The sequence below is a fragment of the Nannobrachium achirus genome (genome assembly GCF_963921795.1).
Source record: "Nannobrachium achirus genome assembly, chromosome: 7".
NCBI lineage: Eukaryota > Metazoa > Chordata > Actinopteri > Myctophiformes > Myctophidae > Nannobrachium > Nannobrachium achirus.
This window is the reverse complement of record NC_137816.1, coordinates 37639771-37666164: the sequence shown is the minus strand read 5'-3', so window position 1 is coordinate 37666164 and position 26394 is coordinate 37639771. Positions and strand designations below refer to the sequence as shown.

Here is a 26394-nt window from a genome sequence, read left to right as displayed (position 1 = left end):
TTTATGTTGGTTTGTTTACTTTTGAGGGAAAAAACAATGTTGCACATTAATCATCTGGACCCCTCAAAATAATTTGGGGATCCCCCTGGGGGTCCTGACCCACAGGTTGAGAACCACTGGCCTATCTCATGCAAGATGGTGTTCCTAATAATAGTTTGCACTCTGATATGCAGTATATTGCCAATTTCCCATAGGGACCCAGAGACAGAAAAGAAATAAGGGGCACAATATACAGAGGACAGTATGCATTTAATCGAAATTATTTATTTTACCTGAGACAGATGGCAATGGGGCAAAGGGCACACAGAGGGGAAGCCAAATGACATCACTGTGCTATTTTCAGATGAACTGGAAATATACAGTAAGGCTGACACAGCCTCTTTCTGAATATTTCTCAAAATTATGATTTAAATGACATAGTCAACGTTTGTATTTGGCTCACCTTGTTCACAACAAACGTTTGACGTTCATGATTGGATCCTGGCCACATACCAATTCAACGGTCATATTCATCAGCCAGAGGGTGGGGTTGTCTCCTTTAGGGATGGGACGATACGTGATATTATCGTTTATCGTGATAAAAAACACTCACGATAATCGTATCGTGGAGATTTAATTTATCGTGATATCGTCCTCCATCATGCACTGGGATCAATTCACCTTTTATTTGCTGAGCTGCATATCCGGTACCATTTAAACCCTCTATAATTGGTAAAAGGTACTTATACTTGATATAGTCTTTTTTTCACTCTCTATCAAATGTCTTTGCCAAAAGATAGCTGATCTACAAGCTCACAAGGCGTCGCAGTTGTGAGCTTGTAGATTGGCAATTTTTTGGCAAATGTTCCGCCCCAGGATAATGGATTTTGATTATCGCGATAATCGTCTTTATATCGTCCCATCCCTAGTCTCCTTCTGTTGAAATTCTGTGCACATCCTAAGGCTCGGGGGCACTTACCCTATCAGATCAAGGCTCGACTGAATTTGCAACACATAGTCATGGTATTTTCCCTATTGTCACATGATGGCTCTGAGTGATTTAAAATAGGACATTATTTGTATGGCTTAGGGTAGTTTTGCACAATATGTCAAAAGATACGTCTATCAACATATTATACACAATAGCAATACACATCGCAAAAGCAATATACATATTGCATTTCAACAATATTTTTTTTTTAAAGGGGTGGTGGTGCAATGTTTTCAGTAACACCATCAATGTCTTTCTTTTTTCCAGTGTATGCATACTGTATGTGTAGCCTTTTTTCTGTCTGGGTTCTATAGCCAACCAAAGGAAGAGAGACATTCAAACTGTATACATATCATCATCAATATTCAACTATTTTATTGTATATTGCATGTTTTCCTTCGCAAATATATCTGGAATTTAACCACTTAAGCCCCATATACTTTTACAATTCAAAACTAGACGCCTTAAAGGTCACACTGAAACAACAGAGCTTTATAATACAGCACAGTTATGAAGCAGGAGTTAAACTATTAATCTGGGAACGTATGCACACAGACGAGCGCTGGCGTTTTGTCATGGGATCAGCGTGACTAACTGACTGATGCACAGGAGCTGCATAGTAAATGCGACCTGCGGTCACAATCAGACGATCTACAAGCTCACAACGCCTCACATGAAGATGCTTTATGAATTTATAGATGCGATCTTTTTATTATGTATTTCATTTTATTTATATTTGGAAAAGTTTCAATATTTTTGTAAAATTGTGAACATTTTGCCTATAATGACATGCTCAGAGCCAATAAAGCCATAAAACTATTACTCGGTAAGAAATGAACTGAGGTTCACACAACAACAAAACGTACTGTATATTATAGAGTATGAGCTATTCAGATGAACATATCATACTATATATGAACATGTCAATATTAAATTACAAATATTTTGATCAGATAACATCTTGACCATCCATAGAGCCAAACAGAGCATACTGAATTAATTACGTGGGGGCAATCCATCTGTTACTGAGGGATTAGTGATCAGCAGGTGTGATGCGGCTGATGGCAAAATAAAAGGAAGACTGTGCTTCCACCTGGTGCAAATGTGTTGATACTACAGCCAACGTGATGTCAATTACTGTGTAAATAACACAAATACAAATGTAGCAACAGGGCATCTGTTCAAATATTTTAAGAAAGTGAGACAATAAGTGGAAAAGCACAGTAAGTACCACCAGAATTTATTAAATAACCCCCCCCCCCTCCAAAAAAAAAACAAAACAAAACAAAAAACTATTAACAAGATTTCCCTGCTTATGAGTGTATGTGAGTGTGCGTGGGTATTTGTCTACATGCAATTGTCAGATATTGATTCTGACAGTACAGCGATAACATTTACAGTCGTTTACAGTATATACATGAGTAGATGAAGACCTTCTACATAAGGCATACAGAATATTAGGAACGCTTTGCTAATACTGAGTTACATCCTTTTTTTGCCCCCTAAATCTAAATGTTGCTTACAGACAGACTTACAGCCAAAGAGAAGGCAGGGGCTCAGTGTTTTGCTCAAGGAAACTTGACAAGGCAAAAGGCTGCAGTGGGAACTAGACCTCGGAACTTCCCTCTTGGGATGATCTGAAGTTAGACTCCAATTGCAAAAAATGTGAAAAAGACAATTCAGTTTTTGACTTTGACTTGGGCTTTCATCCAAAACCGTTGTTCAAGACCAAAGATAAATTAATAGGTGAAATGAATGAAGGATTATAACTTTCACATGGATTCACCTGGCCAGTCTATTTCATGGAAATAGCATGTGTTCCTAATATTTTGTTCACTCACTATATAGAGCAGTTTGCTTAATAGCCTTTTTTTAATGGTCTAAAGGTGGGCTATGATACTGACATTACTTTCTATGCACCACCTACAGCAGGGGTATTCAACGTTTTCAGGCCAAGGACCCCTTAGCTGAGAGAGAGATGAAGCAGGGATATATATTGTATAGAATTGTGTTGCAGATGTTCATCAATTTCTTATACAGCTTCTATTTGACAGCACAGCACCATGTGTGTAGGTTGGATTAACTTGTATTTTCATACATTTAACCACTTGAACTGTCAATACCTACTAGTCTGCTCTTCTTTTCCCTCTACACCAATCCTCTGTGCCAAAAAATAGCTGATCTACAAGCTCACGAGTCACAACGCCTCGCAGCGCGAGGCATTGTGAGCTTGTAGATCTGCTAAGAATAGGGATGCTAGGGTTCAAGTGAATCATGTAAAACATGATCCTATCACACAAAGATTTGGCGGCCCCCCTGTAGTAATTTTGAGGACCCCCTAGGGGTCCCGGACCCCCTGTTGAAGACCTCTGACCTACAGTATTATCAGTCATTCAGCAGGTTGAAAAGGCCTCCAGTTCAGTGGCTCTCCTTGTCCAGGTACTCCAAATTGGGGGCATCCAACCTCTGTTCCTGCTCTCGATTCTTTGTGAACTCCTTCAACATTTCAATGATCTCTCCTTGGTAAACTTCAGGAGTAGGTTGGGCCTCTGCCAGCAAAGACAAGAGAACAGAGATTTAGTCACTAGTCAGATAATTTAGTCAGACTGGAGACAAGACTCTCAATCAAGTGTTTATTTGTTCAATCAACCTATCTATCTATCTATCTATCTATCTATCTATCTATCTATCAATCAATCAATCGATCAATCAATCAATCAATCAATCAATCAATCAATCAATCAATCAATCATTTACATAAGCAAGTGACCATTATTGGCCTAAAACACACACATATTAGAGACCAAACTAATTATTGACATCTAGGGACAATGAATATAATTCATGAGAAGTGAGAACATAAAGGTAATGGCATAAAAGAAAATACATTGAAACAAAACATTTATTAGATGTGGGTAATTATAACAAATGTCTGATACAGAAACATGATGCAAATAAATCAAAATTCTGGTAGTTCTCAAATGTACAACTATGCAATTTAAATGAAACGTGCTAAACATAAGGTCAATACAGTACAATTCTGCATGACTATCTATATAAAAATATAGATAACCAAAATATAAGAAGTGTTCCTCTCACCTGTTGCCCAGTAGTAGATGTCCCAATCATTGCTAGGCTCATTAATCAACCTGTCATATTGCAGCAGCTGGGGCTCTGTCATTGTGTTCAAGTAGCGCTGTGCAAAAAGGCTGCAAATAATGCCAGGGGAAACAGAAAAGAGAAAATAGCAGATATGACAATTTGAAAGTTACCAATGAGCTAACTACACTCTGTATTGTAACTGTATTTGAAGCTGCACAATGATTGTTCACGTGAATTACACATAGTCAGTGCGCTTCAGCCTAAAAAGAAGGTAGAAGGGCTTGTCGGTCCTCAACAGGGACAACTTTCAACCCTCTCAGCACCCCACCCACTCTGTAAAATACACTATTCTTGTCATGAAATAAAACGCATCCAACTCGACCGCCGCCGCATCCAACTCGACCGCCACTTATTTCCGGGTTGTTCCTGCGGTGGCTCAAGGTGGGTGGGTGCATTTTATTTCATGACAAAAATAGTGTAATTTACAGAGTGGGTGGGGTGCTGAGAGGTTTCCCACTGCGGAGAATAGACTTTCAACAACACAAAACTACCTCTGGTTAGGTGAGTAGCGAAGTAGTTTTGTTTATTTTGACTGAAGTTGGAGCCCTCGTAGGGGTAGAGAAATCCTGATCTAGTCTGTTAGCCAGCCGCCTGTCAGAGCGTCAGCTACAACCAACCCAGGTATTATTCTCTCTTATGTAAAGATTGTAATAACAAGGGGATTCTACGGCGCGCTTCAGCCTATATGGCTAGTCCGGTGCGTCACAGGAGCGGGGACAGCAGTTGCAAAGGAGAGAGACACTTGAGCAGCTCGGACAATAAAAGCCTTTTATTTAAAAGGAGGGGGAGCAGGAATCTTTCTTTATCTAAATAATGACGCATATCTCTCAAAGAACCCTAAGGATGTCCAAATAATAGTTATAATCAGTTTCTCCCTCTACACCCTCTACTTCCCTCTGCTTCCCTCGACTTGGGCCCACGCCTCTTCCGTGACGTTCCGTTATGTCACAGAGCTGATAATGCCTCGGCTCGTTTCAGACAGTCAGTGAGACAGACAGGCCTCTATCTGTTTCTGCAGGACTCTCTGCAGTCTGCACTGAGAGAGTGAACGATTAGTGAAATAATTGTTTAATGTTCTGATTGTGTGTACTTTAGCCTAATTCAGTAGTAGCAGAGATACATTGCAGACAGTTTGATTGCGTGACTGTTTGTGCTCGCGGCTCGCCGCAAGCCTGGACATGTCCGCATCACCGCATGTGTAAAGTAACTAAGTATATTTACTCAAGTACTGTACTCAAGTACAATGTTGAGGTATTTGTATTTGGATATTTCCAATTTCCAATACTTTCACTTCTACTACACTACATCTATCTCTGAGGCAAATACTGTACTATACACCATTAAAACCAGTAAGACTCCCTAATCGGGAGATAAGCGACCGTTGGTCGCTTATCTCCACAAATATCACAGCCTCCACCTCTCACGTCATACGGGCAGCCATAGTTACACCTGGAATGTTGAATCTCCATATATGGAGATAACCTACCCATCACACAAAGTCTGACCTCACCAGCCCATACCTGGGCATGGACGACTTATATCTCCATATACGGAGATGGCCATATATGGAGATACGATGACATCACAGAGTCCACAGCTGATGATGTGGCGTGATGTCATACAATACACAAACAAGCCCTATATAAAGGGGCAATTCTCACCAGGGAAGAGAGCATTCCCCACTAGCTGAGTATCTTAAGATGGTTGGATGTGACGATAAGCCACAAATAGGCCAAAAGTTTGTTTTACCAATTATCAAGACATACGGGCAGTTGACAGTTTGCCATTGTTACTCATTGAAGTTGAATCTCCATCTGAATCCCTTTTATGCCCATATATGGAGATCCCTGCTCTGAGTATCTGACATCACTAATCCCTTTTATGCCCATATATGGAGATCCCTGCTCTGAGTATCTGACATCACTAATCCCTTTTATGCCCATATACAGTATGGAGATCCCTAACAGAATCCATTTTATGCCCATATATGGAGATACCTGCTCTGAGTATCTGACATCACTGTGATGTCACCTGTTTATGCCTAAATATGGAGATCCCTGCTCTGAGTATCTGACATCACTGCGATCTCACCTGTGATGTCACAGTGACACATCACCTCAGTATCTGTGATGTCACAGTGACACATCACCTCAGTATCAGGCGTTACACGTATACATTGAGCAGGGCAAAGGTGTGACGTGTGTGACGGACGGACGGACGGACGGACGGACGGACGGACGGTGGAGGTTTTCATACTAAACTGCGACCTTACGGTCGCAATAATTGAAAAGCTTTAGTTACAACAGAAATACATTATAATATTATAAAACATACATTAACTACTTTAGCCCTATTTTATACCTTGGCTGTTTGAAACTAGGAGTTGGCCGAAACGATTGCCCATCTGGGCTTGCTGTTTCTCAGTGCCTCGCTAGAGAACCGGGTCGCGAAGAGACAGGCCCCCAGGCTAGTAAATAGACGCATGCTTCACTATATAATGGATATGGAAAAAATGGACGGCTGATTCTTAAAGAAAAATTGCAAGTGTATGGCAGAGGCGTTGTTGGTCATGTCAATTAAGAAAGTTATGAGTTCACTTTATTATAAATACTGTAAAATATTGTAACGTTCCCCACTCATTTCAATGGGATTTTATAGAACCACGTGATGTAGATCTGTGCTCAGGCGACATGATTTTGCTCGGCGTTTCCCCAGCTGGTGGAGGAGGAGTTTTGAGAAAGTGGGATGTTGGAATTTCCGTCTGAATACAACTCTGTAAACAGGCAAGATAACATATGGTTGCATTGGCAAATATTTTCACAACTACCTAACAATTAAATTGGGACAAAGTAGAGGCTATTGTGCAACTCTGTCTTTAAATACTAGTACAAAAACTAATGACTGAGTCATTGAATGAATGAGTCATGTCATTATTTTTTGTACTAGCGCTTGAATAAAAGTCCGAGCTGCTCCAGTGTCTCTCTCCTTTGTAAGCATTTTAATGAACCAAATTCAAGTCAAAACGTTCAAAATTCTGTGTGATTTTTATGGGGGCAGGGTATTCGTTTTGACCTGATTGGGCTTTTAATTGTTTTTAATGAACAAGACTGGCATTCATTTGCAATAAAAAAACATATTATTCCTGTAACGGTAATGGATTCATTATTAATTTAAAAAAGAAACCTGAGCAATATGCAGTTCTCCAACATTCCCCTCTTGCGACTCTCATAGAGCAAGCGCCGTCTCTTGATGTCTATGGACTCTCCTATCTTTTCTTCCCATGGGGGCAAAGGGATCTCTATGAGGTCAGCCTTGTTGTCCTCGGGTGCCTCTCCACGGTAACCACGAGCTGACATCATCCCCGTCACTGTTGGCCTCCATGGTCGTGCCTGACATGCCACGTTCATGAGCTGAACAGCAATAAACCAGAGGTGGGAAAAAAGAACACACATTAATAACTCAAGTACAAGTATCAATACTGGGTATTGATATTGTGTATCGGTATTGATATTGTGTATCCAGACGGCCTTTGCTGCATGTCGCTCCCCATCTCTCTCCAGTTCCAGCCAACCTACTATCCTATCAATAAAGGTAGAAAGTACTCATTCTGCCTAATGTCCCATCCCATTACACAAGTTTTCTAATGTGTACAAATCTTTTGAAAATAGCAGATCTACAAGCTCACAATGCGTTGCATCTATATACTGTAATACAGTTTATAATATAATACAGCAATAAAGACTATACACGTCAGTCAGACAAAGATTGTCAATACACTTTTGAGCATAAAAGTACAGGTCCAGATTGCTAGCTATACACTCCAACTTTATTTTTTGCAGGAATAGGAGTTTTGTCTTTAGATCATATCTCTGACATGTTGTTTATTATATATGGCAAGAGTGCCCCGTGAGTAAGTTTACATAATGCTGAATGTTTAAGCAACACTTTTGCAATAAGACTAATGATTTTATAAATGACCTTCCAAAAACAGAAGTATTGGTATCAAAATGTTCTTAAATGTACCAAAAGTAGAAAGTACTCATTCTGCAGAATGTCCCATTTCACAAGTTTTCAAATGTATACAAATCTTTTGAAAATAACAGATCTACAAGCTCACAATGTGTCGCATCTATATACTGTAATACAGTTTATAATGTAATACAGCAATAAAGACTACACACATCAGTCAGACAAAGATTGTCAATACACTTTTGAGCATAAAACTACAGGTCCAAATTGCTAGCTAAATACCAACTTTAATTTAGCTGGAATATGAGTTTTGTCTTTAGATCATATCTCTGAGATATGTTGTTTATTATATACAGAGTGCCCCGTGAGTTTACATAATTCTGCAAAGCCTGCAATAAGAATGACCTTCCAAAAACAGAACGACAACGTTATCAAACATGGTGGTTTCATAATATTGTGTGCTGCCCTCTCGTGTCCGATGGTTGAACATACAATCTATCCATCTAGTACAGAGATGGAAGACAATAATAGAGATAGATAACTACTATATCGTAAACAAGCATATCAAGCTAGTTACATAGATTCACTGCTACTATACCAAACAAACAGCACTACCAAATCTTACTTATAGCTTTACTTACAGCGCTGTGGACAACACGACTTTAACGCTGACTAAACCAAGCTTGTACTTACCCTTTTCGCTAAGAGAGACGACAACATTTTAAACGTCTTTCTTGTAAATGCAGCTGTGTTGGTGGTTATTATGGCTATCTTTTTGTACACGGCATATAGCTGGTGTGTGTAGTGTACCCAGGTGGCAGAGATAGTGTCATACACAGTCACACACACCAAACCGTGGAATTATTACACAAGTACAAGCAAGCACACCTCTACGTCACGCGAGTAAAACCCAACCATTACTTCGTCGTACGAAGGTGTCGCGCGCAAAAAATAACCGACCTACAAGATCACTAGCATAGAGTTCGCTTACAACCGGTCGACGACGTGACGGGGTGTGCGCTTGTATATCGTCTATTTACGCCGCGGCGCAATAAGAGTCTGGTCTCGCGAGGGGACGCCTGGTAACCTTCCCTCCCTCTAGCCCTGAAACTTAACCGTCATATCAGTTATGGATCGACCTCAACTTGGTGTTGAGCAGTTTAGACAAGTTGCCACGTACCTCTACACAAACGTTTAGATTTCAAAAAATAAAGTTCTTACTGAAGGCTCACAGGTGTCACAATATGTTACGCCCAAGCAGAATTACCCGTATCTTCCGTATTGTTTAATGAAAAGTATTTTAATCCGATTGGCGGCAATTTCTCAAAATTTTCTCGACTACGCTACCCCATCGGTTGAAAGGTGTACTGCACGCTGGTACTTTTTCAAGAAAATGTTGACCGATCGAATTACATGTTTTTATTAAACAATACGGAAGATAAGGGTAATTCTGCTTGAACGTACCATATTGGGAAATCAGTGAGCCTTCCATAAACACTTTATTTTGGAAATTTGAACGTTTGTGTAGACGTACTTGGCAAATTGGCAAAAATGCTCTATACCAAGTTCAGGTCGACCCATGTGATCGCATGGCTACCCGGCCATCTCCCCACTTGGGGGAAAACAGACTCTAGTCTAGTCTAAATAAATGCCATGTTGGGAATATAACACTGGCTGAATTTTGCCGCTGAAATTAGTGGTATTTTGATTAATTAGACGATGCGAGACGACTTTTTAGACGTTATTTTATTAAGGTGCTGGTAACAGGTAGAGTCGCCGAAATGAAGCTCGCCGAGAAACGGGGGGTGCGTTCGGAAATGCACACCGGGTGGGGCAACGGTGCGCTTTTTCAGTCTGAACTCTGAAGGTAAACTTTCTGAAAAGCAGCAGTTGCTAACCTAACGTTGCTATTGATGTTTATAAACTAGGGTAAATTATAATAGAATATTAGAATATTAATTCATGTTGATACTGAAAAAGGCATACTGTGATTGTGTGTCCTACAGACTTTACATGTTTGTTGTTGCTAGCATTAACATTTATGATACTGTGAGATTAAGACTATGACCATAATTTACCCTAGTTTATAAACATCAATAGCAACATTACATTAGGTTAGCAACTGCTGCTTTTCACAAAGTTTACCTTCAGAGTTCAGGCTGAAAAAGCGCAACGTTGCCACACCCGGTGTGCATTTCCGAACGCACCCCCCGTTTCTCGGCGAGCTTCATTTCGGCGACTCTACCTGTTACCGTATTATACTAGTACAAAGAAACGGGAAATACCCAGACACTGTGGTAATAACACTGAACATAACATATTTGTCTCTTTTCTAAATAATGTTGTGTTCACTTGTAAATAATTTTACGCATTTTAAGTCGTATTCAATGTGTGTTTTGTTGTTGCCAACACTAATAATTCGCTGCACACACGCCGAGGAACCCTATATTCGGGATCATGTTGCTAGTCGGTAAAATAACACACATGGACCCCAAGGCTTCGGCTTCTTCCTGTTGCTGCAGATCTTTCTTTAGCACAATGGCGCTGGGTTAGCAACAATCCAGTATCCGTACTATAAACCTTAATTAAAAGCAAACATTTACCTGAAAACTTTAATGCATCTGGTTTGTTTTCATCCGAAGAAAATACGTAAACATTATTCGTTGTTGTATTTGTTTAGTTTTGACGCCATATAGGCATATTTGCATCTTCTTGCATCCTCCATTAAAATTAGCACGGGAGACTAGCAGTGGAGGAGGGGGTGGAGAGGCTTCTTCATTGTTGAGCAGTTATTATTCATCATAACATTGAAAACTAAGAAACAGTTTAACTGCACTGCTTGAAGTCCCATCATCATCATCATCATCCTACAGGATGGCTGCCACTGGACCTGCAGCCATTGATAAGACTTTCATGGATCTCTATGGCGAGGTTAGTCGGAGGAATACCAGAAAACTCATCCTCGAACAAACTCACTCTTTGTACATAGTCATTAGTCAGTGGTGCTTAAACCTTTTGAGCTCAAGGAAGGCATTTAGAGTTGTTTAAACCTAAATTACATTGTTATTCGTACTACTTGAGTGATTAATAATGTATCATGTCACATTTGTTGTGAATGTACCAATGTAATAGTCATAACAACATATATTATAAGATAATATACAGTTAAAAAGCATATTCTCACTTTCTTTAATTTGTGTCTTAGACTTTTATCCTGGATAGTGAGAGACTTAACATAATATCAGTTTCAGACGTTATAACTGATTGAAAGCAATGTTGTGACGATTTTATAAGTGAGGTTTGCAAATTCTAAATAAAATAGATGATCTTTATTTTATTCTAATGGTTTGTTTTACTCTTCCAAAATAAGTTACTATGTGATGTTCCCGAAATTAGAAATACAATGTTTCCAGGTATAAAGAAAAGTGGTGTAGTGATGTTTGATATAAACATAAGTTGTAAACTTATTGTCTATGCAGGACAGAATGAGGGTGAGTTTGTCCGAGGGTGAGTTTTCCTGTTACCAGTCTGGAGCCGAGGGTTTGATGATCGATTGATTTTAGTGGATACACGTGTAAATATAATATATAAATCAGCACAGATGATTATTTTACAAAGTATACTGTATATATTATATATATATTAAAACACACACTTTTATACACAAGGAGCACCTGTGTATAAAAGGATGCATGTCCCCTTTGTTATATGCATCCATCTGCCCTTCAATGTTATATGAGATACATAAAGTGGTTCCTGTGTAAATAAGCCGTAAAGCTTAATAGGATCTCCTTTTAGTTGACCATGTGTCAAATTATACCCTTATTTGACAAACAACTATGCTAACATAGCTGCAAATTGCAACACTAGATTTTTTTTCCTTTTTTAATATGTTGAATCTAGGGTTGCAATATCTCCCATTTAGTCCATGGGCCATACGAGATGTCGGTATCGGAAAGGTGGCAAAGCTTACCATGCATTTTTGAAAAGGTCTATATCTGTAGATTATAGTTTGGTTTGATAAACCCTTTCTGAGACACAGCTAATTGGTGTTATCAGCCGCTAGAGTTAGTGTCCCATTAACTTTGCTATACAGGAAAGAAAGAAAAAATCATCTACTTTAAGTAGCATATGATATGAGGGGTCAAACTAGGGGTTTTTCATGATTCTGAATCCATTGCAAGCATCTGTTTTGCACAAAAAACATCCCTTGGGCTAAAAACTGCCCCACAAGACTATGATTTAGTGATGAAAAGTGATGAGTCATCACTTTTCACACTTTTGTGGGGGCCATTTTAGCCCAAGGAATGTTTTTTGTGCAAAACAAATGCTTGCAATGGATTCAGAATCATGAAAACCCCCTAGTTTGACCCCTCATATGCTACTTAAAGCAGATTATTATTATTATAATTTTTTTCCTGTATAGCAAAGTTAATGGGACACCAAATCCATCGGCTGATAACACCAATTTAGCTGTGTCTCAGAAAGGGTTATGATACCAAAATATAATCTACAGATATAGAGCTTTTCAAAAATGCATGGTAACCTTTGCCACCTTTCCGATACCGACAACTCGTATGGCCCATGGACTAATTTGCAGCCAATGCATCCAAACATTTCTTTGCTATATGATTGTATTAAACGACATAAACTCACCATTGGTAAGCTTTCTACCTGCAAACTAAGTGTTTGTTTCATAAAAATCCACTGTAGACAGTCACTTACCATACAGACGCAATATTGGTGAGTTTGACGTTGTTTAATACAATCAGATAGCAAAAAACTGTTTGGATGCATTGGCTGCCAATGGGAGGTATTGCAACCCTAGATTCAACATATTACAAAAATCTAGTGTTGCAATTTGCGGCTAATGGTAACAGCAGTAACTATCATGGTAACAGTAGAAATCATAATGCTTGCTCTGACATGATGTTACTGGTGTGCTCCACTAAACGAGCAGGACCGTATTAAAGTGATACTAATGACTGTTGCAAATGTATCCCCCATAGGTTTGTGATTTTGACCAGACAGCTGAGGCAAGTGATCTTTATGATGCAGTTCTTACCGGTACAGTCAGTCAGAAAAAGGAAGTTGCTCCAAAGCCAAAGGTGGTCACCCCTACCATTAAGGAGACAAAAGCTAAAGAAGAGGATAAACCAGCGGCAGCGATAACAAACAACGACAGCGGGGGGACGAGCTATAAGAAACATTCTGTATATATTGGCAACTTCTCCTGGGTGAGTCATACATATGAAGCATGGTTCCCCAATAATTCATATTAATATGGGTGATTCTCCTTCCACATATTTGACTCACTGTTATCATTTTCCTCCAGTGGACATCTGATAAAGACCTCACTAACATGGCCCAAACTCTGGGAGTGAAGGACATCAAAGAAATCAGATTTGCTGAGAATCGGACTAATGGCCAGTCAAGAGGGTGAGAGTTAACACAGTTGGTCCCAGCTAAATGTTTAATGAATGCTCGCAAATGAAGTTCACAACCTCACTGCAGTCTTTATTTGTATTAGAAAAGCATAGAACTTTATTAGCAATCTCTAAAAAATACATAAACAGATATATGGGGGCTGATAAATTGCAGTGCCAGGGCTTATAGATTGTTGATCTTTAAAAAAAAAAGAAAATGGTATTGAATTTCCGTGAAATGATGTTAACAGCAATACATGTTTTCTTCTTGCACTCTGAAATATAGCTATGCAGAAGTCATATTGTCAACAGAAGATTCATTGTGGAAATTGGTGGAGAAAGTACCAATGTGTAAACTAGATGGGCAGTCAATAGATTGCCGTGTTGCCACTCCCCAAAACATGAAGAAGTTTGAATCCATAGCCAATAAATGTAAGAACGATTCAACGTATATATATATATATATTTTTTTTTTATAAATGCAGAATTATAATGTATTCAATTTCCAATGATTATTGTGTTCCATTTGAAGTACAATTGTACTCTATGTATTTTGTATTCTCTACAGGTATGCCTATTCGCGTTGTAAAGGATGAAAAGGAATCCGTTTCTGCAGTTCCCGTATTATTGTCTCAATCCAGTCCTCAGCCTCTGCCCCCCATGTTTCCACAACACGTCCCGCGGATGCCAATGCAGAACCCTTACTTCAGGCATATGGCTCCTCCACCGAATGTGCCACCTCCTCCATTCCCACCCATGATGCCGTACAGCTCTCCTCCCCCAGCACCACCGTACATGCCCCCCCCTCAGCCCCCCCAGGTTGCCAGCCAGCCGCCACCCAGTCTTCATATCAATCCAGCGTTCTTTCCCCCAGGTCATGGCAGCCACAGCAGCAGCGATTACAGCCAGAAAACGTGAGATTGTTATGTTCAGGGGCGTCACAAGGGGGGGGGGGGAGTGGGACTGAGTTACTAGGGCCCAAGGTGGAGGGGCCTTCATTATTTTATACTTTAGCTATTGAAAAGTAGCAGATATACAAGCTCACAGCGCAGCACCGAGTGCAGCGCTGCGAGCTTGTAGATCTGCTATTTTTGAAAAGTCATGAAAATGTGTGCAAATCTTTGAATGTATTTTTTAAGCGAACATTTGAAACTCAAATTTTGCTTCTGAGGGGGTCCCTGGAACTAAATAATTTGAGATGGGGGTCCTTCACATGAAAAAGTTTGAGCACCACTGACAGAAACATAGGTTTTTCAAAAAACCTTCAAAGACTTTTTTCACAATTTATCAAAAATAGCAGATCTACAAGCTCACAGCGTGGCACTCGGTGCCGTGCTGTGAGCTTCAATAGTTAAAGCACAAAATAACGCAGTGAATCCTTGTACCCAGGGCCCAGAATTTGGCGGACACCCCTGGTTATGTTGTTTTGTTCTTCACTGGTATAGCAATGTCAAATCAACAAATAAGCTTGTAACTGATAATTAAAACCATGTTTAAAAAATAGTTTATTTGCAGCACCAACATCTGGTGGTGATGTATTATTACATCAACTGACAACATTTCTTCACTGTTTTACAGAGATACAGCGCCGCCGCCCTCTCCAGATGGAAGTCATGAGGAGCTAATGAACAGAAATCGAACCATTGCCAGTAGTGCCATCACCAAGGCTGTAACTGGAGCAATGACTGGTAAGACTGCACCCATTCAGCCATGTCACGAATAATACATGTATTATCTCATTGAGGGGTACTATATTTTTATATTTTTAAGTTAAGCTTTTGCCAAGGGTATCATGAAGGAAATACAGTACCAACCTATTTACCAGATGTTTAGATTTGAATCCTTGATGATTCATTTTCTACTAAACCTACCTCAATTTCTTATTTAACCTTTATTTATTTAACATTACCTAGGTGCCTCATTGAGTTTGAAATCTCTTGTGCCAGCCAGGAGCCCTCACCAAGAAAGAAGTCAGGCAGGGATTACAACATAAAATAAAAACTAAGCAAGATACAAAATACATAAAATATAAAAGTGTCAGGTTCAAGGAATGGAGGTTATTAATAATAGAGGGTATGCGTGTGACATCATCCTCATCATACCTGGAAGTTATGCAGGAGCGCCTACTGAGTGGCAAAAAATTACTTTCTGGCCTTGACAGCCCATACATGCAAACAGAGAAGTCCTCTCTGATTGCAGTAAACAACGTTAAACTCACTATCACTTACTTTGCCACTCGATTTGCCATTCACTTTATGCATGCGCATACCCTCTATTTGTTTTCAAATTAAAAAGACAATTTAAATAGCCAGGAAGTAACCCAATGATGACCCTTTAAATAAAAATATGCAATTGAAGCCATCCCTGGTGGGATAATGAGGCCAGTCCTGCCTTGTCATACATGTGACTGTGATGTGTAGAAGATTTTGCTTTTAAAATACCGTAAATCCCCAAATAATGGCCTGTACTCCAAAAAAAACCTAGCCCCGTTTAATTTCCGGGTGTGCAATCGAAGCAAGCAATTAAAAGCCGACTATCAAATAAAAGCCTCCTTTTTGTTTTATTTCTAACATTAACAAGTTTACCAATTTGAGATTTAAAAGTAAGCTTTAAATACTTTTTTTTTTTTTACACACAATTGAGGAAATGTTTTAATGTGTCTGTTGTTATTGCAGGGGACTTGCGGTTGGCCATGGAGACTCTTCTGACTGCCATTTCAGTTATTAAACAGTCCAGAGTGTACAGTGATGAACGCTGCCAGACCTTGCTTACCTCTCTCAAAGATTGCCTGGTTTCCATTCAGGGCAACTACAACAGCAGGTTTTTGAAGAAGTTTATTTCTAGACTCTCATACTGATGCATTTTGTTGTCCGTTCTATATGTTTTTGGCTATGACTGCTTAGACTACTTATTATAACATATTTATTGAAACTATGCCTGTGAACACACCAGAAACCAAAGCAGAACGTACAATTGGTACAACTATTCAAGCCTATTTCATCCCAGTGTGTAATTTAGATAATATTATTTTATTATTTTTCTGTAGGAACACCCAACCTTCTCAGGAGAGAGAGAGAGATCCAAACAGAGAGCGTGACAGAGAGAGAGATTGGGACAGAGACCGGGAAAGAGAGAGAGATTGGAACAGAGACCGGGAAAGAGAGAGGGACTGGGACAGAGAGCGGGACAACAGAGAGAGAGACTGGGACAAGGGGCGAGAACGAGACAGAGAACCCTCTGAATCTCGTAGACGCAGAGAACGTTCCTGGAGTGAGGAGGACAGTGATCGTATGCGGGATCGGGAGAGGCATACAAGTAGAGATCGCAGAGACCGATACCGCTAGCTAGGTAAGCTTCCTCCACATTGTTATAAAAAAAACTTTCTATTTGAAACAAAATCATCTATACATTTTATTGTGGTAATCCCTAGTAAACCCATGTCTATTAAATGTATGTCTTCTTCCAACTGCTCAAACCTTTTATTTGCAAAAACTTTAAAAAGTTCAGCAGCACAAGTAAACACATAAGTATTATACAGGTATATGCCATATTCTATACTTAACGGTTTAACAAGTAGTAGGATGTGTCGGTTGTGGTTTGTAAACACAACTTTAGTTGTCCAGGCTCAACGACACCAATAGCACACAGCAGAGCAGTGTAAAGCGAGAGTGGCAACAACTACAATGGAACAAATATTTTACAGCAATTTCCCAATTCTGGAGCCTCTCAATAGTTCCAGACTTCCAGACAGTAAACCCTAGCAGTGTAGTAGAGCTGCGGTAGATAGACCATTTGTGGTGTGCTTTGAAAAGGTAAGATGTTAAAAGAATCAGATACTATATTATAATCCCATCTGAATACATTTAACATGTATCTGGAACCATTTGAGGTCTGTGTGATCAAGCCTTTTGGACTGTCGTTGTCACTACTCTCTTTACATTGCTCTAGTGTACACCATCTGCCCAAAGGTAGATGCTTAGAAAAATCCTGAACAAAGTAAAATAAGAAAATACAGGCAGAGGATCTCTGTAAATACAGACACGCAACACACTCTTGTAGTGGGTCATAAGTGATGATTGAGAAGGATTGTTTTTGTATGAGTCTACATAGTTTTCTTTTTTCTTTTTAAAATGAAGAGCATTGTTAACATTAAGGACTACTAGTTCTGAGTAGTTTTGAACAATATGAAGGTATTTTAGCCTTGCTATTGTATGTTTCACAAAGCATGATCATCTGTCTTACTTGCTCCTGACTTTTAGCCCCGTTAGTGGCATGGTCTCAAAAATGATCTCTCGAAAAGTACTGGCTGGATTGCCAAGGAATTTGCTGTGGACCTTCTTGTTCCTCAGAGGATGAATCCTACTGATTTTTGGTGACCCCCATTGCCTTTCCTCTTGTACCATCCGTAAGCCAAATTGTGCACTCGGAATACAAAGATATCTCAAAATGTAATGATCGGATTGCCATGAATCTAGCTGTGAACATTTATACATCTGAGTGACCCAATGGCCTTGCCTTTAGCACCAACTTTAAGCTAAAATCTCAATTTACAAGATATCTAATAATCTAAATGGGCTGACCGCAGAACGAACGGCACTGATTTAGGTCAGTGGTTCTCAACCTTTTCAGGCCGCCACCCCCAAAATAATCATATTTTAACTTGGGACCCCACCACCCTGATAAGCATTAAGAGTTGAGGCATTACATTTTATTGTGAAAATAGCAGATCTACGTGCTCACAACGCCTAGCGTTGCGAGCATGTAGATCGGCTATTTTCACAATTTCTGCCTCCAATGTTTAATTTTTCATTTCAGAGGTATTAAAAAGTCCTTCAATTGTCACTTTAGAAATGTGCTATACACTTGAACTCTATGTTGGTTTGTTTACTGTTGAGTGAGAAAACAGTGTTGCACATTAAGTTAATCATCTGGGGACCCCCCAAAATTATTTGGGGACCCCTCTGGGGGTCCCGAACCACTGATTTAGGCGATCCCCAGGAGCAGAACAGCCTTTAGGGGCCGCTAACGGGGCTTTTAGACACTTGAATGTTTTGTACCATTTCTACAGCAGTGATATTGCAATTTAGTTTTTATGTATATTGATGTTAGTACATCTGGCGTGCTATGTAATGGTGAAACGAATCATGATTACTTAATCGATAACCAGAAAGGTTATTGAATAATCTTTTGATTGAATAATCATTTTAGTTATGTATAATGTAAATATTATTTGTATTTACAACTTCACCAAAATGAGAATGCTTATGTTGTTCCATTTTTAAAAACAAAAGATATGTTTTTGACTGCTGGATAAACCATTTAACAGATGAATCTTTAATGAAAATAATGTAGCTGCAGCCTTATTGCTAAGTAAAGAAATACGCTTCACATAACATACGCATTGCATTTATAAATAAAGCACCCATAAATGCCAGTAAATCTTAATGTAATTGATGCGCTTTAGTTTTTTGTTTGTTTTTGTTGCCTGGTATAGATTAACCTTTTAAAAGCCCCCTATGACCAGGTTGCTTTAGTAAAGAAGCAGAAAAGTGGGATTTGATTTCCACACCATTCTGTGCAGGTATCTGGAATTACAGAGGAGAAATTGATGGTGAGATTGGCAGAAAATCACTAAACCTCCCACAACCTTGTTCCATAGCCATCTCTAAGGACACCTGGCCGACAAACACTTTTGTGATTTAACGAATGTTTCGTTTTTCCATACCTGCATGGATCATGTACATGTATACATGTAGATGTTTTCATTCTTTTTGTATACTGTAAATATTTGATCAATAAACATGTTATCTGAAAACATAATTGTTGCCTAATTTCTTCTTTGAACGATAATGTTTTTCTTGACATAAATAAATGCATATACATTAACATATACAGTGTTTGTACATGTTTGTCAAAAAGGAAACATCCCGCTGTTCCGACTAGCGTCGGCAGGTTAGTTACTCGTCATGGTTACTGAGGTTAGGGTTAGAGTTAGGGTTAGTTTTAGTGTCTGAATACCGGCCCGTCGGCACACTGATGCGTACCCCAAAACTTAAAGGTTCCTAGAACTAGGGGTTATCAGGCTTTCGCTGTCCAAGCTCCTACACTTTGGAACGCCCTATCCGAGGCCATTCGACAAGCTGACCTTTTTCTTTCCTTTTTTTAATTGAAATTGTTTTAGCTTATTTTATTTTAACTTTTCTTTTAGCATCCTCCTACAATTGTGGAGTTAATTTTGTTTTTTTAACATGTATATTGTCCCATGTTCTGTGTGCAGCACTTTGTAAAGTGCTATATAATGCTATATAAATAAAATACAAATTAAAAGCTCTAGAGCTTATTTCCTTTGTGGTCCTTGAGTGTAAATGTGTTGTTTTGTGTGGTAGCAGACATGCATAAAAATTGAGTCAAATACATTCATACAATTACCAATGTACTAGACCAGGGGGTCCAGGACCCCTAGGGGTGTTGATAGGAACTTGAAGCCGATCTACAAGCTCACCGGTTGTGAGCTTGTAGATCTCCTGTTTTCTGCAAAGAGTTTTGGTGTAGAGGGGAAAAAGAGCAGTTTACTGAGTATTGACTGGTTAAATGTCTGAATATACACTTTAACATGAATCCAACATACACTGATGACAGTGCTGTCAAACAAGTATGAAGCTATCTATGAAAAAACACACAGTTCACAGTTTTATACAATATGTATAGGGACTCGGAGTCCCTGCTTCATCTCTCAGCTAAGGGGTCCTTGGCCAGAAAAAACATCAAAGGCCCCTCTACTAAGACCACTGAAATAGCAAAAACATAAGCGGAACCCGCTACAACTCAACTAATTAATGGTTATAGCAGGTACAGCAGCAATTCAGTCAGCTCTTTATGGAGGACTTGAGTTAACAAACCAAACCCCATTGATAGCTTACACTTGCCTTATAGAAAAATAATTTACCTTGTTTACAATCCTGTGGATCACATATCCTTTAATGTGAGACTATGCTTCACTCTGATTATGGAACCAGAAAATTTTTCTATATAAGTATTTTCATCCTAATCATGACCATTGTATTGGTCTAGCATCACAGAGAGCTCATTGTACCATTTGCATAATACATTACAGGTCATCCTTTGATCTGAAACTCTGGTTATATGACTGATTTTTAGAAAAGCTCAGAATTGGGACAGAATGTCAAACATCTTACTAATGCCACTGTCACCTCCAGAAATTCTCAACACAAGCCATACCAAGAAGCTGGTTGTGGATCACTGCTACGAGCAAAAAGAGATCCCCAGCCCCATCCATGGCAGGGTCAGTGGACACCAACAAGTTCCTGGGTGAACACCTGAACTACAGGATGGGCAAGAGCCAACTGTTCTTCCTGAGGTGGCTCAACTCCTTTGGCTTGTGCAACAAGATGCAGCAGATGTCCTATCAGTGGCCAGTTTCATCTGCATTTCCCTGCTAGGGGGGTTACATCAACATAAGGACAGAAACAAACTGAACTAGCTCTTGGAGAAGGCAGGCCATTGGTGCTAAACAGGATTCTATGGAGGTGGTGTTAAAGGTGAGTACAATGTGGAAGCTGGTGGCTGTCATGGCTAAGGGCAAATGCACCCATTTTTAGAGCCGAATTTATTTCGATACGGTTTGGGGAGTCACAAAACCTCTGCTGCACTGAACAGCCGAATGTCGTCATAATGTAGCAAACCGAAATAAATTTGTCTCTAAAAGTGGCGTATTCATCGCCCTAACCCCTCCAGAAGGAAATAGTTGGGCAGCAATACCTGCTGCGAATGCAGATCACCCGCCACAGTGAAAAATTATACAAGTGTGGCCAATATAAACCTTTTCTTTTCCACAGAATGGAGATTCTCAAGTGAGGTTTAACTATGCACTGAGCACTCATTTTGGACTATAGTTTGTAACTAACTAAAATATCCTTTTGACAGTTTGTGTATTTTACATCATGTATATATGAATGTTTTATTCCTCAATATCTGCCCCAAAAATATGTCCATGCTCTTCTTGAGACCTGCACTCTACTATTTATACACTATAGTGAGGGAAAATACATCATCGATCGTACACAAGGATTTAATTTGAAAGCTTTATTTAAAAAAAGAAAGGTAGAGTAAGGTCAACTAAAGCATGTCAAATGTATTCACGTGGTCAACTTCTTTATCTCCATGACTCTTCTAGACGCTGTCAGTCTGCCCAAGTCCATAGCGTTTGAGTCCATCCTTGGCAGTGTTCAAAAATGGCTTCATCAAACATTACTTCTCCAAGGGAGCGTAATTCAACAGCTTCTCAATGAGATCCACGTGAGCGAGGAGCATTCTCCGACAACAGTACCTCTTCAACCCCAGTGCATCAAGGGCATCACTGCAATGTGGGAGGGAGACAAGAAATTGATTTAAACAAAAAGAATGGTGGAGCAGCACATGACATACACTGCAGGCAGGTATATATCTGTACACAAACACCTCACCCCTCAGTGTACTCCGCTTGAAGTAATCCAAGGTATGCCTCCCACTTGTTTCCCACAATCTTCCCGCAGGTGAAGCATCTAATTGGGATGATCATTGTGGAATCTCCTGGGACAATAACACAAGCACAATATTGGATATTGATGAGTGTCACTTTCAGGCGGTTATGTCAAAATGTAACAGTTGGCTACATGTTGTGTAAAGCCTGATTTATACTTGTGTGTCAAGTGTCAAAGTATAAATTAGGCATAATTGGCTCTTAAAGAAATGTAAGGTTATTTAAATGTAGGCCTGATAATGATACTGTGCATGTTCAAATCATGTATAGGCCTACTTACATTATAATTTTCCAACGTTTTTTATTTTTTGCATTTTGGATAAAATAGACAATTTTTATAGTCTAAGTATAGGAGCCCGATTTTCCTTTATTCCAGAGCTCCCATGACATCGATGGAGTCAACATAACATTAACCACAAGCAATCAAGTCATTAGGATAATTTATGGACCACGATGCGTTATCCTTTTAACATAGCCATTGGCTGTACTGTTAACAAACCTGCTAATAAAGTATTCAATCAATATTTAGTCAAGTAAATGCACAAGAAAGAAGCATTTTGTTGCGTACACTCTTCCCGTTTTGTTGTTGCAATATTTCAATATCGCGGGTAGTTTCGGCTTCTACCCCTACCTGATTATAAGCCCCATTACATTTATTTCTCTAACGTTATGCCAACCATTTTAACGCGACGTCACGTTTTGAGGTAGAGCTAGTTTTGGGGAATATGAGCTCTTAAGCCATTTTCGAATACCCCAAGTATAAAATTGGTGTATCTGTTAGACGTTAGTGGCACACAGCCTATAGTGGCTAACTGGCTAACGCTAATTCACGTGTGTAGAGATGTCCCACACAAATAACCTCAACCGATGTAACGCGTTATGTTGTTAGCTTATCTAGCTGTACCATCGTTAGCAAACAAGTACTGATATTTAAGATATTCATTAAAAGAAGCAAGCGTTAAGTTAACATTACCTCATGTACTGTTATGCATTTAGCTTAAATTGAGGTTAGCTAACAGCTACTGTACAGGCTCTGATATCAACAACAGTCAAAGTAATGTCTTACTCACCGTCAACACAGCACTAGGTACGTGGTGTCGAGTAATTTGTTAGAAAATAAGTAGGAAATATCTGCAAGACTGTTTAGTTTCAATAACGTGGCTCTTTATTCTTGTTCTCTAACTACTTCTCTATGGTCTTGTTTTGTTGCCAGCCATCCCGCTTCGTCTCTTGAGGTTTATTTGTGCATTACCGCCACCTATACTTATCTCTTATGATTGAAAGCCTGAGTCACCAATACATAACTAAATACTTCAACAGGGGGTCTGGGACCCCTAGGGGGTCCTCAGAGTTACTACAGGGGGTCCTCAAAATCTTTGAGTGATAGAAACTTTTTTTCCTCCTTTTTTTATAATAACCAATTGAACCCTAGCGTCCATATTCTGAGAACTTTAAAAAATAGCAGATCTACAAGCTCACAAAGCATAGATCGGCTATTTTCGGCAAAGAGCTATTAGAGCATCGCAGCGGAAGTGGATTCCTGGGGTCACTTAATATTCCCCATTCATTTTGGCCATAGACTTTTACAAATATATTTATAACAATTATGTTAAGCCTCGAACCAAGCCATCCAGGATGGAGGTGAATCATGATCATATAACCTTTGATCCTATGTGAAAACATATTTTAATATTTCATTATTTGATATACTACATTTAATAACTACCCTTTGTTTAGCGATTTTCAAAATGTTCTTTTCATAGAAAAAAAGGTTATATGGTAATGATTCACCTCCATCCTGGATGGCTTGGTTCGAGGCTTAACATAATTGTTCTAATTATTTTTGTAAAAGTCTATGGTGAAAATGAATGGGGAATATTAAGTGACCCCAGGAATCCACTTCCGCTGCGATGCTCTATGGTGTAGAGGGGAAAAAGAGCAGACTAAGTACACTATGAAATGTCAAGTTTATTAAGTATTGACTGTTCAAGTGGTCTCCTGACATCTCTCCTCCATCCTTCTTTTAATAAATGTTCTTAACCTCTGTCATGCTAACTTAACTGAACTTAACTTTATCTAAATCTCTGTCTATGAAAAACCCATGTGTCCCTTAAGAAATCAAAATCTCACCCATGCTCACTGCTCAGTAATTATTTAGTGTGAATTATTTACTGCACCCCTAATTCTCATCGTCTCTCTTTCTCCTTACTCCCTCAGAAGTAGGCTACATAGTACATACATACTCCACTGACTCCCCTTTCTGACATACCTCACACTGTTTGGTGTTTCCCTATGTTCGTGTTTTGTTTTGTGCTCAGTGCATCCACCTTGAAAATATTTCACATCTTCTGGTTTAGTTAGTGATAATTGCATTTCAATATTCACTTTATCTAAAGACCAAGGCCAACTCATCCACCCTGGGCTTGAAGGAACCTAGTATAGAAAGTTTATAACGGACCTCCTGATCTGCTATTCTGTTCATATATGTTTTGATGGCATTTGTAGTGAAATGTTAACCATGTGGATGATGAAAGTGTCAGTTAAATATGAGTTATTAGAAAATGACTTCCGGTAACAGAACCAGATTTACATACAAACATTACAGGAGTGTCCGGTATACATTTTACTTCATAATTGATGTTAATATTTGTAGTATAGACACAGGTAAGCCTTTTTATGACAGCAGGAGCTTACAGTAAAGGCAGGCCACCTCACTTATAGAGTATATACAAGCTATCAGCAACAAAGCATGAGTTGTATAAATCCTTTTACCTGTTGTATAAAACTCATTTGACAGCAAATGCCATGCATCATAATAGTCATATTGTGTCTCCGTGCTTTTTCAACATGGGAAATATTTTGAAGGTAACTTTGCTTCATAGTATCATACAAATAATAAATATTAGTCATTATAGAGACATTCTCTTTTGGAGGATGTTACATTTCACATGAATAGAGACATCAATGAAACACTGACTTGGGCTGTTTCATTGTGTTTAATATAGATCAGGTTACAATGGAACAATTTATTTTCTTTTTTGGAACCATTGTTTGTTTTTTACATTTAGGAGCTTTGGGGGCAGAGGAGAGATTGTGCATGAGGGAAAATGTTGCAGGGATATATTTAAGAATATATCATTAATCATCAATCACCATCATCAACATCGTCATCATTAATGTCAATTCAATTGCTACAGCACGTGCTAAAATGAGGATCCTATCTGAATTATTGCATTTATACGCTGTTGAAATAACAAAAATAAATAATAGATTTCTGTTCAGTACACTGTTGTACATGTAAAGTGAATATTATTTTGTCATTTGTTGGGGTGTCTATTGTGGTGAACTATGCTAGTCTGAAGTAAGATTTCCAATTACCGATGTTTTGAAAATCTTCTAATATTTGAAATAGTTGTCGCCTGACAACTATTCCAAGAACCAAGCAATTGTATTCATCCAAGATTATTGCTTGTTCACTTGCTATATATGAGATATTACATTGGGCGATTTAAGTGCAAGCAATATTTATGCAATGACAAAATAATATGACATAAGTCCCATATATATAGATAACAATTCAGAGGGGTTATCTTTTGGTAGCCTGTATTGAATACAAAAATAAATACATAAATAACTTTTCATTCTCTCATCTACCATTATTTACCAACCAATAAAAATACTACCATTCACAAAATGAAAACATTACTATAAGCTCTTGTTGGTTTGGATTAAATGCAAAAGTATGGCATGCTTTGTTTTGCTAGCTATAGGGTTTATGTACAGTAGTTATAGGCTACGTACATGGATATGATTTCTTGATGACTATACAACTGTTCCAAAATCTCTCCTGCTTATATTATATTGTGTACTATACTTATACTTTTGTTACAGTTTAAGTGTGAATGAGTAGATGGGTTCCAACCACGCAAATGTCTGCCGAATTGCCTTTCAAACAATCAGAGAAGTTATTGTGGAGGGGATATACCTTCTCATTGTTGTATTAGGATTCGTGTTTTTAGCTGTGATTGCCAACAATAACATTTGAAATATTTATCAAATCTCCACTTCGTATCTTTAAAATATATTTTTTTGTTTAGCTATACAACACCATACTGCAATATAAACACAAAATAAACAGGCTTATTCTGTTATGAACCACATACTGTATTTGGCAATAGCGTAAGAATCTAACATTACTTTACTACTGACTGGTTAGGCTGCAACAAAGATATAACCAAGATGTAAACAGTTTAAACCAGCCATTACTCTAGAATATTCTGGGTGATTACTGATATGTGACGAAATGTTGCTGTTACATGAAAAGCTAT

At 38.8% G+C, this 26394-nt stretch overlaps 3 protein-coding genes across 5 annotated transcripts; 1 reads left to right on the top strand and 2 right to left on the bottom strand.

Annotated features, from left to right (window-relative positions):
* Positions 1 to 2283: 2283 nt before the first annotated feature.
* sdhaf2 (succinate dehydrogenase complex assembly factor 2) lies at positions 2284 to 8927 on the bottom strand. Its single transcript, XM_080729961.1, has 4 exons — positions 8795 to 8927; positions 7316 to 7542; positions 4070 to 4179; positions 2284 to 3519 (listed from the first exon to the last, which is right to left on the bottom strand). The coding sequence occupies exons 1-4, from the start codon at positions 8819 to 8821 to the stop codon at positions 3389 to 3391; spliced, it is 495 nt and encodes a 164-aa protein (XP_080586087.1). The 5' UTR covers positions 8822 to 8927; the 3' UTR covers positions 2284 to 3388.
* A 1718-nt stretch (positions 8928 to 10645) lies between these two features.
* LOC308289086 (cleavage and polyadenylation specificity factor subunit 7-like) lies at positions 10646 to 20806 on the top strand. Of its 3 annotated transcripts, none has more exons than XM_080730644.1 (9): positions 10646 to 11032; positions 13111 to 13338; positions 13437 to 13540; positions 13814 to 13959; positions 14096 to 14441; positions 15106 to 15215; positions 16203 to 16347; positions 16574 to 16875; positions 20745 to 20806. In XM_080730644.1, exons 1-8 carry the CDS (start codon positions 10976 to 10978, stop codon positions 16869 to 16871), a joined length of 1434 nt encoding a protein of 477 aa, XP_080586770.1. In that variant the 5' UTR covers positions 10646 to 10975; the 3' UTR covers positions 16872 to 16875; positions 20745 to 20806. The 3 variants fall into 3 exon arrangements, with proteins under 3 accessions (XP_080586770.1, XP_080586769.1, XP_080586768.1); XM_080730643.1 differs by lacking the exon at positions 20745 to 20806 and adding an exon at positions 19109 to 19336; XM_080730642.1 differs by lacking the exon at positions 20745 to 20806 and having other exon boundaries at positions 16574 to 19336.
* Positions 20807 to 21621: 815 nt separating this feature from the next.
* Positions 21622 to 23472, bottom strand: polr2l (RNA polymerase II, I and III subunit L). Its single transcript, XM_080730652.1, has 3 exons — positions 23137 to 23472; positions 22011 to 22116; positions 21622 to 21904 (listed from the first exon to the last, which is right to left on the bottom strand). Exons 2-3 carry the CDS (start codon positions 22103 to 22105, stop codon positions 21796 to 21798), a joined length of 204 nt encoding a protein of 67 aa, XP_080586778.1. The 5' UTR covers positions 22106 to 22116; positions 23137 to 23472; the 3' UTR covers positions 21622 to 21795.
* Positions 23473 to 26394: the final 2922 nt, after the last annotated feature.

Coding starts and splice junctions, on each gene's coding strand:
- sdhaf2 (XM_080729961.1), bottom strand. CDS start 8,821: ATGTTGTCGTCTCTCTTAGCGAAAAGG. Junction 7,543..8,794: donor CGTCTCTCTTAGCGAAAAGG/GTAAGTACAAGC, acceptor ATTGCTGTTCAG/CTCATGAACGTGGCATGTCA. Junction 4,180..7,315: donor GAGAACTGCATATTGCTCAG/GTTTCTTTTTTA, acceptor CATTATTTGCAG/CCTTTTTGCACAGCGCTACT.
- LOC308289086 (XM_080730644.1), top strand. CDS start 10,976: ATGGCTGCCACTGGACCTGCAGCCATTGATAAGACTTTCATGGATCTC. Junction 13,339..13,436: donor ATATTGGCAACTTCTCCTGG/GTGAGTCATACA, acceptor ATTTTCCTCCAG/TGGACATCTGATAAAGACCT. Junction 16,348..16,573: donor CAGGGCAACTACAACAGCAG/GTTTTTGAAGAA, acceptor ATTTTTCTGTAG/GAACACCCAACCTTCTCAGG.
- polr2l (XM_080730652.1), bottom strand. CDS start 22,105: ATGATCATCCCAATTAGATGCTTCACCTGCGGGAAGATTGTGGGAAAC. Junction 21,905..22,010: donor CAAGCGGAGTACACTGAGGG/GTGAGGTGTTTG, acceptor CCCACATTGCAG/TGATGCCCTTGATGCACTGG.